The sequence below is a fragment of the Moschus berezovskii genome, chromosome 14, assembly GCF_049115385.1.
Source record: "Moschus berezovskii isolate FMDL1 chromosome 14, NW_MosBer_1.0, whole genome shotgun sequence".
NCBI lineage: Eukaryota > Metazoa > Chordata > Mammalia > Artiodactyla > Moschidae > Moschus > Moschus berezovskii.
This window is the reverse complement of record NC_142473.1, coordinates 62,490,586-62,506,984: the sequence shown is the minus strand read 5'-3', so window position 1 is coordinate 62,506,984 and position 16,399 is coordinate 62,490,586. Positions and strand designations below refer to the sequence as shown.

General features: G+C 38.4%; 1 protein-coding gene across 1 annotated transcript; it reads left to right on the top strand.

Annotated features, from left to right (window-relative positions):
- The first annotated feature begins 273 nt into the window (after positions 1 to 273).
- Positions 274 to 10,822, top strand: LIN7C (lin-7 cell polarity scaffold C). Its single transcript, XM_055423753.2, has 5 exons — positions 274 to 342; positions 3,528 to 3,646; positions 3,902 to 3,973; positions 5,974 to 6,183; positions 7,221 to 10,822. Exons 1-5 carry the CDS (start codon positions 306 to 308, stop codon positions 7,374 to 7,376), a joined length of 594 nt encoding a protein of 197 aa, XP_055279728.1. The 5' UTR covers positions 274 to 305; the 3' UTR covers positions 7,377 to 10,822.
- The last annotated feature ends 5,577 nt before the right edge of the window (positions 10,823 to 16,399 follow it).

Below are 16,399 nucleotides of genomic sequence, written 5' to 3'. Positions count from 1 at the left end.
TCCAAGGGAAAAGAATATGGCTCGAATCCCCAGGAATGGGGCAAGAGTCGGGAAAGGGACTCTTTTCAACTATACCTGGCCGAGGGATTTCAGAATCTTAAGACTGCTGAAGTGCAGCACAAAACTGGCCTCGGAAGCCCACTACCCACACTCTCTCTACCTCGGCAAGACTCGAGGAGGCCCAGAGCCACCTCTCCCGCTCTCGCGATACTGGACGGCCCCTCCTCCCGGCTCCGCTAGGCCCCGCCCCTCCACCACAGCCCCTCTGTCGTCACTTCCTGTGGGTCTGCAGGCAGAGGGAGAAGATGGCGGCCCTGGGGGAACCTGTGCGACTGGAGAGGGGTGAGTGGGGCCGAGCCTGGGACCGAGTGGGCGGAGGAGGAAGGGGAGTGCCTTGTCGTCCGAGGGGGCGAGTGGGCCAATTTCCGAGACCCCGAACCAGGCTTTCCCTCGCGCTGGCGCCTGTGGCCACCGATGTCGAAGCGCCGGGCCCGGGGAGAGGGCTTGACGCTCTTGACTGATCCTGAAACCCCTTGTCTGTTCACATGGACTATCCCGGAGCACGGCATAGTTCACCACCACCTGTCTGCATTCGCAGACACACGCTGTACACACGCTCCCTGGATGGGCACGGCCTACTTTAAGTTCAGAGACGTCAAGCTGAGCAAATATCCCACGCCCCGTTCGGAAGGACTACACGCCCTGCCCGTATTGACGCGTTCATACACAGTGTCCCCACCTTCACTCACCCAGCCGGGACACGCAGCGCGTTCCCACCAAACCCCCTCTCATTTATGCACAAATGCCATCATTACTTCCACCACAGCCTCGCTTGTATACGTATTGAGGATATTTTCTGACTGTGGTGCCCCTCCCGGGTACGGAGAAGGTGCTTTACAGTCCTTCTGCTGTGGTTCTGGAAAGAAGGTTGCATAACTAGAAGAAATAGTGATTGTAAATTACGTTAAAGTGCAGCATTATTCTTCATTACAGATCCTACGATTGCTAACTGGTTGATTGCTTGCTTTTTAGAGCAGGCTGTCAAGGAAAATAAAACCTGTTCTGCTAAGTAATTAAAAACCGAAAGCCAGTGAAGTGAAAGACTGTGAGCCTAAAAGCGTAGTTTCAGTTTTTTAGCATTCCACTGTTCCCCAAATTCTTTCATATAATTTCAAGTATACTTTTGACACACCTGTATTAGAAGTCATCAGTAAGAGTCAAAAAGTAAAACTAGACATTTCGAGCACTAGTAGTAAACAAAGTATAAGATGGAGATTGACAGTATCTTGTAAATATTAACATTTGCATTTACAGTCTGAATATTTAAGTAGTTTCTGCTCTAAAAAGAGGTCTAAGTGAAGATGCTTAGTTGTGTCTGACTCTTTGTGACCCCATGGACTGAGGAGCCTACCAGGGATTTTCCAGGCAAGAATACTGGAGTGGGTTGCCGTTTCCTTCTCCCTAAAAAGGGGTACATTTTTAGAATTGAATTTTGGAGTCTTTCCTCATAACTTTACACAGACCCATGCATACACTTAACATTATTTATTCCTTGTGGTATTCACTATTTGTCAGTCTTTTTACAAGTAATGTTTTCCTCCAGCCCACCAGGCCATTAATTAAAGTATCGGTTTGACAGAGTAGCAGCTTACTCTGGGAAGATTTGCTAAGTTAGGCCTAAGATTGTGACATGTTCTTCCAAGCACAATGACACTGCTTTGTAGATGGGAACAGATTTGTCTGGTGTTAACTGGAGTAGGTGTTTTTCTTTGAAAACTTGTTGTAGAGTTCTGACATGTTGGCAGTCTTGTATTGTTAAGTGCAGTTCAAAATGTGAAGCTTCACCTCTGGCATTTAGTTTTGGTAGTCATGCCTTTGTTTTTTCCTGTTTCAGAGTTCATTTCAGTTCCACAGTAAGAGTGCTCAGAACCTGAGGATAAGCTATTAGTGGATGCCATTTAGCAGGATAAGAAAGATTACATCCACTTTGATTCTTACTTAGCATTCTGTTTAAGAGATTCTATTAAGAAACTCTCCCAGCAATCCTATAGTATAAAATTAGTTCATATGATCAAGATCTTGAATGCCTTCAAAGACATTGAAACAAGATTTAGTGGAACACATTTGAGAACGTACTGGGTACAGTTTAGGTTTGGTAAAGAATATTTTACTTTTTCAATTTTTTGTTACTTGGAAATTTTCATATAGCTTGTATATTATAATTTTGTAGGTCAGAATATTTGATGAACCAGCACTCCACATTCACCAGCTATTCTGATGGTGGGAGATGAGAATGGGGAAAATATTTTTCTGCTGCATTGGATTAACATCGGTTTAAACTTCTATTAGCTGAAATTGAAAAATCTACTTCTTTCTTCACTACATTTATTCCTAATTTTCCAGTTGCAAACAAAGACAGCAATACTGATTATATAAAGAGAAAAGTTCCAATCCTTTAGTATAATAGAAAATTTGGGATTTCTTCCACTTAAGACAAAAGGAGGGAAGGAACTTTAGAATAATAAGTACTCTAGCCCCCTGTGGTACAAAAACCGTTAAAAATCAGGGGAGAAATAGTATGAAACATGACTGAATCTTGTAAAAGTTTCTTAATTTGTAAAACACTTTTCCTTTACACTTCCCAATGAGAACTGCCTAACAGGCTTAATTGGTGCTAATGTAACATAACATTTATGCTTGCCACATGCCAGGCCCTTACATTGTTTTTTTGTTTCATTGGTCATGTAATTCTTATAAAGGAGATACTGTTATTTCCATTTTATAGTGGAAAACAGACACAAGGAGTTTTAAGTTACTCGCCCAAGATCACCCAGCTGTTACTGATACCAGACTCACAAACTAATTGCTTTGTATTTTGTAAACATGTATTTGACTGAGCTTGTCTTAATTAAAACACTGTGTGATGATCCTAAGTTGAAAACAGACCAGTTAATTTTACTGATTTGTATCATTGTTTTAAATTGTGTTCCTGCCAGTAACTAACTGCACATGTTATTGAAGAGTTTTTATATGTACATATATATTAAGCTTTCTTTTGGAAAATAGTGACTTCATTAGCACACAACGTTTTATACTGCTCAGCACTTTGATTACTGTTGATGGTAGGTAAATTTTTTTTGACTAAGTAGCTTCTGATAATGCTGTCAGCTTTTCTGAAGTACTACAATGTTCATGTGTCTGTCACATTTGAACTCCAGTTCTTTCCTGTGATGTTTAGGACTTTATATTTGTTTTCCTGTGTCTCTTAAAGATATGGTTTTTTCAGATTTTATGCATGTTCAACATCAGTTTTTCTTCCTAATCTGCTGTAAAATTTAACATTTTTCTCAGATTTTACATTCCCACCCTCCATACATGAACCGCCCCACACACAAGTTCATACTCTTAGGCTTTTTTCCTCTGTGTTCTATATATTTCTTGTTAGCCATTGAGGAGTAAATCCTAAATGCTGCACTGTTACAGAGGCATTTAGAGAAAATTATCTATTGGTGTGTGTTTAACTCTAGATATTTGTAGAGCAATTGAATTGTTGGAAAAACTGCAAAGAAGTGGAGAGGTACCACCACAGAAACTTCAGGCTCTACAGAGAGTCCTTCAGAGTGAATTCTGCAATGCTGTAAGAGAGGTAAGTAAATGGGATTAAAATGACTATAAACTTGCGTTATTTAGGGTAAGATAACATTCTGAAATTTGGGTTTGTAGTTTCTTAAAGTTAACTTTAGAACCCACCCCTCTCATTTTTGGAATTTCTAACAGAAAAACATGGTACAAAGATGCATAACTTTTTCTGAAATTTTGACACATTCATTAACGTTAAAAAGAACTCAAGCGTGTTATATTTTGAGATTTAAAGTCTCAGTGATAACTTTGGGTTTTGCAGGTATATGAACATGTCTATGAGACTGTGGACATCAGTAGCAGTCCTGAAGTGAGAGCTAATGCAACTGCAAAGGTACATTTTTTTCATTTACTGAAAGTGAGAGGATTCATCACAAATTACAGGTTTAAAATGTGAAGTTATTAGTTTCATGATAGACTTATTTTAAAAACTAACAAATAGTACCTTTCAAGTTACACTCAACTTGATTACTGAAAAGTAGGACTTTTTAATTGGCTTTACAAAACATATTTTATGCAGTCTAGCTGATACATTAAAATATATTTGCACACAAATAATACATCTATATAATATGTGGTTGCTGTAGGTAATATATATATATATTATTATGTAAATATTCATCAAAATTCTGAGGTATGGATTATTAGTCTCATTTTATTGGTGAGGAAGCATCAAATTAGATTACTTGCTTCAAATCACACAAATAGTAAATGGTAGATCTGAGGTACTCCCCTATGTTGCCATTCACTTTCTCCTTAACCTTAACTCTGCAAATAGGAGGTTACCTCCTCAGAGCTACAGGTGGGAGGTTTTATGTGTTTTTCTGTACCAGTGTTTTCCTCTAATAATTCAAGCATTGATCTCTGTCCATCATATGTGGTGGTGGTGGTTTAGTCACTAAGTTGTGTCTGACTCTTTATAACCCCATGGACTACAACATACTAGGCTTCTCTATCCTCCTCAATCTCCTGGAGTTTACTCAGATTCATGTCCTTTGAAGCAATGTTGCTATATAGCCATCTCATCATATATGAGTTAGAATAAGTAGTAGGTGATTTATACTGAAACTAACTATTCATTGATAGTTAACTGGTTCACAAAAGGCAATATTGGATTCTCTGTTGAGTCATGTGGGTATTGTTTGACAGAGTGGGAAAAAACAATTAAAATTTGGGTTTAATTCCTGACTTTCACAGCCTCCTGTACTTCTGAGCCTTAGTTCCATTATCTATAAAATGAAGCCTCTTAAAGAGCTTCGAGTATTCAGCAAATCTTGATTTTTTTCTCTTCCTTCCCATGTTTCTCATATACCCTGATCTAATACACAAAAATATAGTACCAGATTACTTAATTACATAAAGCAAAATGAAACCCAAATTCTCAACTTTGTGTTAGAATTCCTCTGAATTAGTCTAAATTTGAAAGATTTGGCTCTATGTGGGTTAATATACAGTGCAAATAGTACAGCAGCCAGAATGACTGCATAAAAGGACACCTACCTACGTTTAGGTTACACACATGGGTTGTGCCACCCCAAATCCCCTGAATATACCAGGCTGCCCAGCCCCAAAGTTGGTGGCATGCGAGGAGAGGGAGTTCTCCTTGTTAGTGTGCACAGCGTTCATCTTCCTGGCAAGGCCTGCTTGCCAAACACTGCACAGAAGTTCTGGGCACGGGAAGAACCAGGAGTGACCTGAACGACCTCAGCACTTTCTGCATAATCCCAGAGTAAGCTTCCCAGACGTCCTCTTAAAAGCACCATCTACTTAGCTTACCTTCACTGTCAGTGAATTTGCGGACATTCAGACATCAAAAATACTTCCTTCAAAAGTCGTTTTTAATTTGATACTGATTTCTAATTATCAGTATCACTGTGATTGCACAGTGATAAGAGAACACACTCTTATGATTTCAGTACCTTTAGACCATGAAATTTTTCTGTTTTGTTTTATGTCCCTGGATATGTTTCAGTTGTCTACTGGTTTATAGTCTATGGGAACTTGAATAGAATTTATATTCTGCAATTGTGTGAAAATTGTATAAATCTTAATTATGTTGAATCTGTTCATAGTGCTTTTCAGGTCTACTGTCTCCTACTTTTCTATCATTCTCTTAATTTTTGCGAGTTTGATATTGAAACTCCAACTAAAAATCTTAATCTACTTAGAGTGGGACTGTATGTAACTTGGTTCTGTATTTTTCAAATCTGCTGTAAATGTGTTAACCATACCCTCATAATTTAAAAAAAGAAGAAAAAGTAGTTTTTAAAAAGGGACAAAAGAGTGAAGTAAACAAAGGTCCTATTTTTTTAAATATGTAAAATTTTCTTTCAGGCTACTGTTGCTGCATTTGCTGCCAGCGAAGGGCATTCTCATCCTCGAGTTGTTGAGCTACCAAAAACAGAAGAAGGCCTTGGATTCAATATTATGGGAGGCAAAGAACAAAACTCTCCAATCTATATCTCTCGAATAATTCCAGGTGGAATTGCTGATAGACATGGGGGCCTCAAGCGAGGAGATCAGCTCCTTTCTGTTAATGGAGTGGTAAGGATGCATTTTCTTTCTACTTGACCACTTGGGGGTGTATTCGAGTTATAGAAACAGTCGTGCCCGACTCTGTGACCTCATGGACTGTAGTCTGCCATGCTCCTCTGTCCATGGGGATTGTCCAGGCAAGAATACTGGAGTGGGTGGCCGTGCCCTCCTCCAGGGGATCTTCCCAACCTAGGGATCGAACCCAGGTCTCCTGCATTGCAGGCAGATTCTTTACTGTGTGAGCCATCAGGAAAGTCAGAAACAGAAGATGCAGGGAAAGACCAAGAAGCTTTGTAATTTAGAAATCCCTTGGAAGACTCTTAGGCACCGCTTTTTGTGGAGTGATACATTTTGAAACAGTTTGTGTGTGTTTTGCTTTTTTCCAGTGTAAATTAGCAGGAAGGACTGATGCTAAAGCTGAAACTCCAATACTTTGGCCACCTCATGCGACGAGTTGACTCACTGGAAAAGACTCTGATGCTGGGAGGGATTGGGGGTGGGAGGAGACGGGGACGACAGAGAATGAGATGGCTGGATGGCATCACCGACTCGATGGACATGAGTTTGAGTGAACTCTGGGAGTTGGTGATGGACAGGGAGGCCTGACGTGCTGTGATTCATGGGGTCGCAAAGAGTCGGACACGACTGAGTGACTGAACTGAACTGAAGTGTGATTTTTTATGAAGTTATTAAGCTCTTTAGTAGTTAAGGCAGTACATTGAATCGAAAGCCTCTCCTCAGTTTAACTTCACCAAATAGCAATTGCTTGATTTACTTCTGACCTAGTGAAATAAAAGGGCATGTAGATGGATATACTAGGTATTTGGAACTTAAAAACCAGTTCCTGGACTGCAAACAGAATATGATTTAGCAGACAATTTTACGCTGATTAAAGTGACAAAGCAGGATTATTTCATAGGTTTATAGTTTGAAATGCTAGAACATTAAAATTTTTTTGCTTGTATGTGTTTTAAACATTTTTCATTTTGAGTTAGGTACAATACCTAGATATTAATTGTGTTTCTGTCTGGTTTGTTTTTTCGTAGAGTGTTGAAGGAGAGCATCATGAAAAAGCTGTAGAACTGCTGAAAGCAGCGCAAGGAAAGGTTAAATTAGTAGTGCGGTACACACCCAAGGTCTTGGAAGAAATGGAGTCACGCTTTGAAAAAATGCGATCAGCAAAACGCAGGCAGCAGACCTAATGCAGTTAAAACCTTTATATTCCATTTTGCTTGTAGCTAGAGAAGTTTTACTTGTGACCTACTGATGGCCACAATGCCAATGATTGTAAAAACAACAACAAACTTCCCATGAAATCCTCCTTGCCATTTTATAAATACCTATTTTAACATCATTTATGGTTCCAGAGATGCATACACTTTTTTCTGACAAGAAAAAGCAAAAAGGTAATGAGGGCAGTTCTGTCCTGCTGTTTTTACAGGCCTTTTTCAACAAATGCAGATTTTGTCATAAAGTTGTTATAGATTTTTAAAAATGCTTTTTTAATATTAAAATGTACTTTTACATTCTTAAATCTTTTTTTAGGAAAAAAGGTTTTCTTTATTTGCTTATTTGAAAAGAACAGTTCTCCATTTTTTTTTAACCTGTAACATTTCTTTATGCTTCTCCAAGAAATTACACATAACAGTCTCAGCAGTTCATTACACTATCAATTCAATGTTAACATCACTGCTGCGTTTTGTATTTGAAACACGTAATATAATCAATGGTAAATTATAACTCAGCACAGTGGAAGTTTTTTACTTTTATTTAAACATAATATATAATGAATATTCGTTTGTACTGATTTATAAAAGTTTTTAAACACTGATACAATCATTGCTAAAATATGTATTCTTTCATAATATTTGAGCAGTGAGGCAAGAGAATGTAATTTGATTGTTTGCATTACTGATTACATCTTTCTGTTTATATTCAACTATATCATAAATTACAAAAGCAAAAAAGGTTTAGGTTGCTTTTGCTAATTTTTTTAATGCTATTCATTGTTATTTAAATATATCTTCTTTTTCATCCTTCCATTCCTAGAGATGAGCCAGTTAGTTTGTGATGGGATATAGCAAAGGAGAAAAAATAATACCTTTAACCTCACCAGCCTCAAGAGTTATAGCTCAATTTAAAGAATTGATACTAAGTAAGAAAAAGATATGTTTAAGATATGTAGAAATTATGATGTGGTGCATTTCATAAGAATCTGCATACACTTTGTCAAAATGAGGAAGAACTCATTCACATTAAAGTTGTTGGATTTAGAGTTGTGATTCTTATGATTCAAATATGATGAGAATTCTGAGATACTTTCATTTGTCCACTGGATGTCACTGTTTTACTGAAAGGCAGCTATTAGTGGATGACTGTGACTGAGGTCTTTTTAAAGGCAGAAATTAAGAGTTAAGGTTCATATTCAGACATAACTTATAGGAACATTTGTCTGGCTTTTAAAAATTTTAAGTGACAGGTGCTAGAAAGAAAATAATGGATTGAAATATATAAGGACTTTAGAATAATTATCAACCCTGTGTAAAGAGTGGGCATTTTGTGACATTCCTTCAGGAAGGATAGAAATGTGTATCTTTCTGCATGTTTGTGAGCACTGTGAGTCTTAAAAAGATTATTCCAGTTTTCAGTGATTTCAGAAAAAAAGTCAATCAGCATTGTTATTTATCTTTTAGGTATTGAACACTGGATTGCATGGTTGAATGTGTCTTTAGTCCACTACAAAATGTGCTTGTTATTGATAGGATCATGTTGAATTGTATATTTCCAAAATTAATTGATGTTTTTAAAATGTTGAGACCAAAGTAGGGTAGAAGAATTATAGACTTAATTTAAATGTAAAATTATTAGAGGTATTTGTTGTAGAGCTTTATATATTAGAGAGAGGTATTGGTGCATATAAAAACAGTAATATTATTGTTGTGCTTGTATTCTTGCATTACAGGGTAAATAAACCCTGAAGAAATCTTATTTTAGTATTGCTGCAGCTGCAGTAGCTTTTAAGGGTGTGTCAACATTTCATTATAAATTATAGCTTCCTGGTTCAGTATCTCAGCTGTTTCAGAACTTTCAGCCAAGTTAAATCTTTTTTGGTGTTGAAACTTAGTAAGTTGAGTAAGCTATTTTTTGTTTCTTATACAGTAATCCACAATCTGTTCTTTGTGTGGGTTGGCACTTATTTATAATTTTTAAAATATGGATAGCTTAAAAGAGCCAAATACAGTCGTTTTGCTTGCTCCTGTTGAGCGTGAATAGTGGTAGTTTATTTTCTTTAATGCAGTTTTCATAGTGTATCCCAGAATTTTAAATCATGACCATAGAAAAACGCAGTCATTCAGTGGCAAAGATGTATGATCGTGGTTTAGTATAGTGAGGAAATGAGGGGAGTTTTCATCTTATAAATGTATGGTTTATGAACATAACTAAGACATAGTAAATAATAGGTATTTGATTTGTAAATTATAAATGTAAGTTACCTTCCCTCCCCAGTTTCCATTTATTTTTTTTGGTATTTCAAAATGAGTTGACCCGGTGATTCTCAACCTTAGCTGCATATTAGAACACCCTGCAGGCCTTCAAAAAAAATAATGACACTTGAGTCCTACTGCATACCAACTAAATTGCAATCTCTGAGGTGGGCCAGATGCTTATTTTTTCGAAGCTTTCCAACTGGTTCTAAAGGACACCTAGGGTTGAGGACCACTTGTTTCCCCCTTTATAACATGCTCTAATTACACTGGACTCTGTTTGGAAGCGTCAGAATAATTCAGTTTACGGCTACTACTAAATAGCTACAAATGTAAGGGTCAGTGATATTTCTTAGTAATCTCTTTAGGAACAAAGGTACTTGGCATTCCTTATTGGGAAAGTAACTATAGCTTAACTTTTTCTTTCTTTTTTTAAATAAAATCTACCAGTAGTTTAAATGTAAGTTTTTAATGTCTGTCACCTTTCTGCCCTCTTTGCCTTTAACTGTCAAAAATGTATGTTATTTGAGAAAGCATGTTTAAAAATTGCAGATAATATTTAATAATATTTTCACTGATAATTACGAACTGTCTTAATATGGCCATCTTATCCGTTAGTATAACACTAGGCTATAGTGGCCTGCTTCTTTGGGGTTTGATAATTCAGATTTTTTTTTTTTAATTGTTGTCTTCCTCTTCTAAATTTTTGAAAGTTACTTTTCTCAAGTACTTAAATAGTTTGGCTCAAGTACTTTGTATAAAATATAAGTGGATATTATAGCATTTAATAGAAGAAATGGCTATGGCTTATCTGAAAAGAATGTCAGCATGACTTGGTGTAGACTTACGAGACTATGTGTTGTGAATATTTTATTATGTGGAATGATTGTTGAAACATCAAGGACTCTAGTAATTGTATTTCCTGAATAAATGTACGTTTATGAATTTTCTAACTTATATTTTGTTGTTCCTTTGCTGACAGTCTGGTTTTATACTTTTTATTGTCCAAAATGTCACTAGTAGTGTTTCTTCAAAGGTTGTTGTAGTTCTAGAATGATGAAGTAGTGGAAAAGTGCTTGTTCATCAATTTTCAAGAACTTCCAGACTAATTTGTATATGGATGTAGTTTTTAAAAGCATCAATAAACAATATGTTTCTACTTTAAGTTTGAAGTAAAGGAATATAGTAGCCAAAATGGATTTAACACTTTTGCAGTGGGTGACTTCATTTATCAATTCTGATTCTAAGGCTTATTAAAATAAATTTGTATTAGTTATATTTTTGTTCTTTGGATTTAAAAAAAGAATTGATGTAACTACACAATCATTGTGTTTCTGAAACATACATATCAGTTCAGTTCAGTCGCTCAGTCGTGTCCGACTCTGCGACCCCATGAATCACAGCACGCCAGGCCTCCCTGTCCATCACCGACTCCCGGAGTTCACTCAAACTCATGTCCATCGAGTCGGTGATGCCATCCAGCCATCTCATTCTCTGTTATCCCCTTCTCCTCCCGCCCCCAATCCTTCCCAGCATCAGAGTCTTTTTCCAGTGAGTCAGCTCGTCGCATGAGGTGGCCAAAGCATTGGAGTTTCAGCTTTAGCATCAGTCCTTCCAATGAACACCCAGGATTGATCTCTAGAATGGACTGGTTGGGTCTCCTTGCAGTCCAAGGGACTTTCAAGAGTCTTCTCCAACACCACAGTTCAAAAGCATCAATTCTTTGGCGATCAGCCTTCTTCACAGTCCAACTCTCACATCCATACATGACCACGGGAAAAACCATAGCCTTGACTAGACGGACCTTTGTTGGCAAAGTAATGTCTCTGCTTTTTAATATACTATCTAGGTTGGTCATAACTTTCCTTCCAAGGAGTAAGCGTCTTTTAATTTCATGGCTGCAGTCAGCATCCGCAGTGATTTTGGAGCCCAAAAAAAATAAAGTCTGACACTGTTTCCACTGTTTTTCCATCTATTTCCCATGAAGTGATGGGACCAGATGCCATGATCTTAGTTTTCTGAATGTTGAGCTTCAAGCCAACCTTTTCACTCGCCTCTTTCACTTTCATCAAGAGGCTTTTGAGTTCCTCTTCACTTTCTGCCATAAGGGTAGTGTCATCTGCATATCTGAGGTTATTGATATTTCTCCCAGCAATCTTGATTCCAGCTTGTGCTTCTTCCAGCCCAGCGTTCCTCATAATGTACTCTGCATATAAGTTAAATAAGCAAGGTGACAATATACAGCCTTGATGTACTCCTTTTCCTATTTGGAACCAGTCTGTTGTTCCATGTACAGTTCTGACTGTTGCTTATATACAATAACTTAAATGAGGTAAAAGCAATACTCAGGTGGTTACTGGAATGAAACTTCAAACTCTACATTTTGCTTTGTGTTTCCTAAAATATAACTGGAGAGAATATTCTGTTGTATTATTTTAAGAGAGGCTGTCCGGCATGTGATTGAGAGCACAGAATCTAGAGCCTGATAACCCTGATTTGAATTGTAGATTCACCACGACTGTAACTTCTGCAAGTTACCTCTCTGTGCCTTAGTTCCTTCATCTGTCATGTGTAGTGAGGATGCGTGTAAGTGTCATATTGTGATCTGTAAAGCCCTTAGAAAACAGCCTGCATAGTAAGTGCTATTTATGTCTGCTGTTACTTTTGTGTATGATAGTTTTAGGGCCTTATTAGCTAAAGGGAGACATTGTGCCCAAATAATTAAAATTAGCACGTTCTTATTTTGTCCTTTCGGTTGCTCTAGGTGTTCATTGCCTGCCTGCAGTCTAGTCTCCAAGAGCAGGGACTGCTCCTGCTTGCAGTGCTCAGGCGTCTCAGTTCAGTGGCTCCTCTTGTGGAACATGGGCTCTAGAGCATTGGCTCAGTAGTTGTAGAACATGGGCTTAGTTCCTCCTCGGCATGTAGGACCAGGGTCAAAGGACCAGGACCAGGGATCAGGACCCCAGACCAGGGATCAGACCCGTATGCCCTGCATTAGTGTGTGGATTCTTAATCACTGGACCACCAGGGGAGTCCATCAAGTTCTTACTTTTGATGCCTGGAAGACAGATAACTAACCTTTATGCTTGAAAGTAAACAAGATTTATAGGAGTTTTCAGATTTCACTCTGATCAAAGAAACTCATGGAATTCTAAAATAAAGCAGAGTTTGGGGGATGTAGGGCTGAGGTCACATTCAGAATGAAACCTGTAAGAAAATAAGTCCCAGTAAGAGATTTGTTCAATCAGAAAAGCAATTTGTAGGAAGGATATGACCTGAAGATAATGGATTGCTGGAATGGGCCTCAGACAACACAAGGCATAATTCACCGTAGTGAACTTTTTAAAGGCAGAAAAATAAACAGGCAACCAAGGGTACAGTGAAACACATTGTTAGCCCTCAATTTCTTCAAAATTTCAGCAGACCAGAATACCGTTTTCTATAAATCTTTAAATTCTGGTTTTGTTACTTCATTATCATTGATTATTCTACTTTTAATATGATGAAGTGGCAGCCCTGTTGTTTTTTTTTACATTTATTTCTTTGTTGGCAAAAAAACCTGATGAAATCTTTAGGACTTACTTTATATACAGAGAAAAAGTAAATTCATACAGATTCCATTTGTCAACTTTATTTTTATTTAAATATATTTTAAAAAACACAAGCACTTCACACCAACAAGTTGTGTGTAAGCTCTCCTGATTCTCATCAACTATAGAAAAGTGTGTTTTGGACACAGTCAAGATCTCATTTGGTCCTTTTAAAAGTTTAGGAGAGAAAGCTTGGAAAGATTCTAAGTCTCTCCAGAATTGTTCTCAACAATCAGATTATAAAATTTGGCCTTTGGTGACACATGAGGTCCCTTTATGTGACAGTTACTGCATTTCATCAGAGAATGTGAAAACTCAAAAACTCAAACCTTTAATTTTGTTTTTATTTTGCAAGGAAGTGCAATCTGAAAGCATGAAATAGCCCTGGGAAAATTTTTATTTCTGGTATCTCTTACTTGATGTACATTGAACCCAAAGTTTAGATGCTAACTTTTGACTTTGTGTTATATTATGGATTGAATTGTGTGTTTTCCCTACCCTCAAAAGATAAGTTGGCGCCTTAACCCCTCAGAATGTGATTTTATTTGGAGATAGGGTCTTTAGAAATTATTAAAGTGTAATGATTGGGGTGGGCCAATTCCAGAATGGTTGGTGTCCTTATAAGGAAAGGAGAATTTGGACACAAACAGGGAGAACGCATGGGAAGATGAAGGCAGAGATTGGGGTGATAGCTCCATTAATAAAACAGCTAACCACAGAAACAAGGAGAGGCATGAGCAGAGTCTCTCCCTGAGCCCTCAGAAGGAACCAAGTCTGTGGATACCTTGATCTGGGATTCCAGCCTCCAAAACTGAAAACAGTAAATTTCTTTAAGCCACCCAGTATGTGGTACTTGATTATGGCAGCCCTAGAAAGCAGATACATAAGAACCCAGGTTCTGGTGGCGTTGTTATTGAAAATGGGTGCTGAAGCAAAATGTGGCTCATATGTACAGTCAGAGGGTCTCAGTGGAAATGGTTTTGGTGAAGAAAGGGTAAGACTCCTGGCCTCTGGGAGCAAGGGGAGGAGTTCTCTGCTGTGGTTGAATTGCTTTCTTAAAACACGTATGCATCTGTAATTGACCTGTGCCTCCAGTGGCCTCCTGGGCTCATAAGCCCCTCAGAACTTGGGTTTTTCTCCATTTTAGGCTGCCAGTTATTGCATTGGCTGTATCTTTCTCAGTTCAAGGACTTTCCAGGAGTTTGCAGTGGCAAAATATTCAGCACCGAGGAGAGGCATTTCAGCGTGGCTCTTGTTCTGATGGGAATGTGATGAGCATTTGTCAGGGGTGTTTCACCCTGTAAAGATTTGTGCTGGCTGCTTATGCACGCCTGATGCAAAGCATTATTTCAGTCATAATGGATTACTTTTTTTCCTTAAAACTTTCTGTTGTGCTTAGGATAAAATCCAGATCCCTTGCCATGATTTAAAAGGTCCTGCATAATCCATTCCCTCCTTCCTCTCAAATCTCATCTCATCCCAGCGTTCCAGTTGCTCTACTCCATACCAGTTCCCTCATTGGAAGGCTCACTCTGGTTCTTCCGCTGGCTGGCTGTCAGGTATAAGCTGGGGTCACCATCTGTTCCATCTGAAGGTAGGTTCCTCATCCTCTGCTAATAGGGCAAGACTTTGTTTCCTTGTTTATTGTTGTTGTTCAGTTGCTAAGTTATGACCAACTCTTTGCAACCCCACAAACTGTAGCCAGCCAGGCTCCTTTTTCCATGGAATTCTGCAGGCAAGAATACTGGGGTGGGTTGCCATTTCCTCCTCCAGGGGATCTTCCCAACCCAGGGATTGAACCCACGTCTCCTGCATTGGTAGGCGGATTTTTTAATCACTCAGCCCACCTTAGAAGCCCTTCTTTGTTTATATTATGTGCTTAATTGTGCTTTCACGTTACAATTTAAGTTCCAGTGACAGCAAGAAGGATCACTACTGTATTCACATTTATTCCCCCATCACCTAGCACAGTATGGTGACTCATATACCCTGCTGAATTGGCTTGCTTTTCATAATTCTGCAAGTAGATAAAGAACTTATTACCCTGGAACCATATAAAAAATAACAGTGATGGCATGCATCAAGATAGATGCACATAACTTTCACAGAGTCAGCTAAATCAAGTAGTTTTTCCAAAATCATACAGTTAGTGATCAACAAAGCCAGGATTCAATCTCAAGTTTGTTTTCAAAGCCCATACTTTTCCCCCAGTGCCACAAGTGCACTTACTGGTTTTTCCTCTCACCTATTCTATTTTGGCACACTGCACGGCATGCGGTATCTTGGTTTCCCAACCAGGGATTGAACTCCTGCCCCCAGCAGTAGAAACACATAGTCTTAACCACAAGACCACCAGGGAAGTCCCCTCCCTAACATTCATTTTTAGAAAAAATGATTGAAGTGTAGTTGATTTACAATGTTAATTTCTGCGTACACCAAATGATTCAGTCATACATATATGTAAAAATTCTTCATGTTCTTTTCCATCATGTTTTATCACATATTGAATATAGTGCCTGTGCTATATGGTAGGATCTTGTTTACCCACTCTATATACAATTTCTGTTTTTGACTGAGCCATGCAGCTAGCAGGATCTTAGTTTCCTAGCCAACCAGGGATTGAATCTGGGGCCATGGCAGTGAAAGTGCAGAGTCCTAACCACTGGGACTGCCAGAGAATTCCCAATAGCTTTTCTTTTTTTAATTGAAGTATAGTAATGTGGGCTTCCCTTGTGGCTCAGCTGGTAAAGAATCCGCCTGCAATGCTGGAGACCTGGGTTCAATCCCTGGGTTGGGAAGATCCACTGGAGAAGGGAGAGGCTACCTACTCCAGTATTCTGGCCTGGGGAAATTCCATGGACTATATAGTCCATGGGGTCGCAAAGAATCGGATTCAACTGAGTGACTAAAAAAAAAAAAAGTTAATGTACAATATTGTGTTAATTTCAGGTGTACAGCAAAGTGATTCAGTAATACATACATATATATATCTTTTTTCCTTCTTATTTCTTAGGTTTCTTGGTGTTTTTGGTTTAGATGTTTTCTTTTTTGAGCTAGAGTCCTGTGTGACACACACACACACACACATATTTTTAGGTGGTAATGAGTGGCCTAGGGGCTCCGAGACATGGACACACACAGACACACACA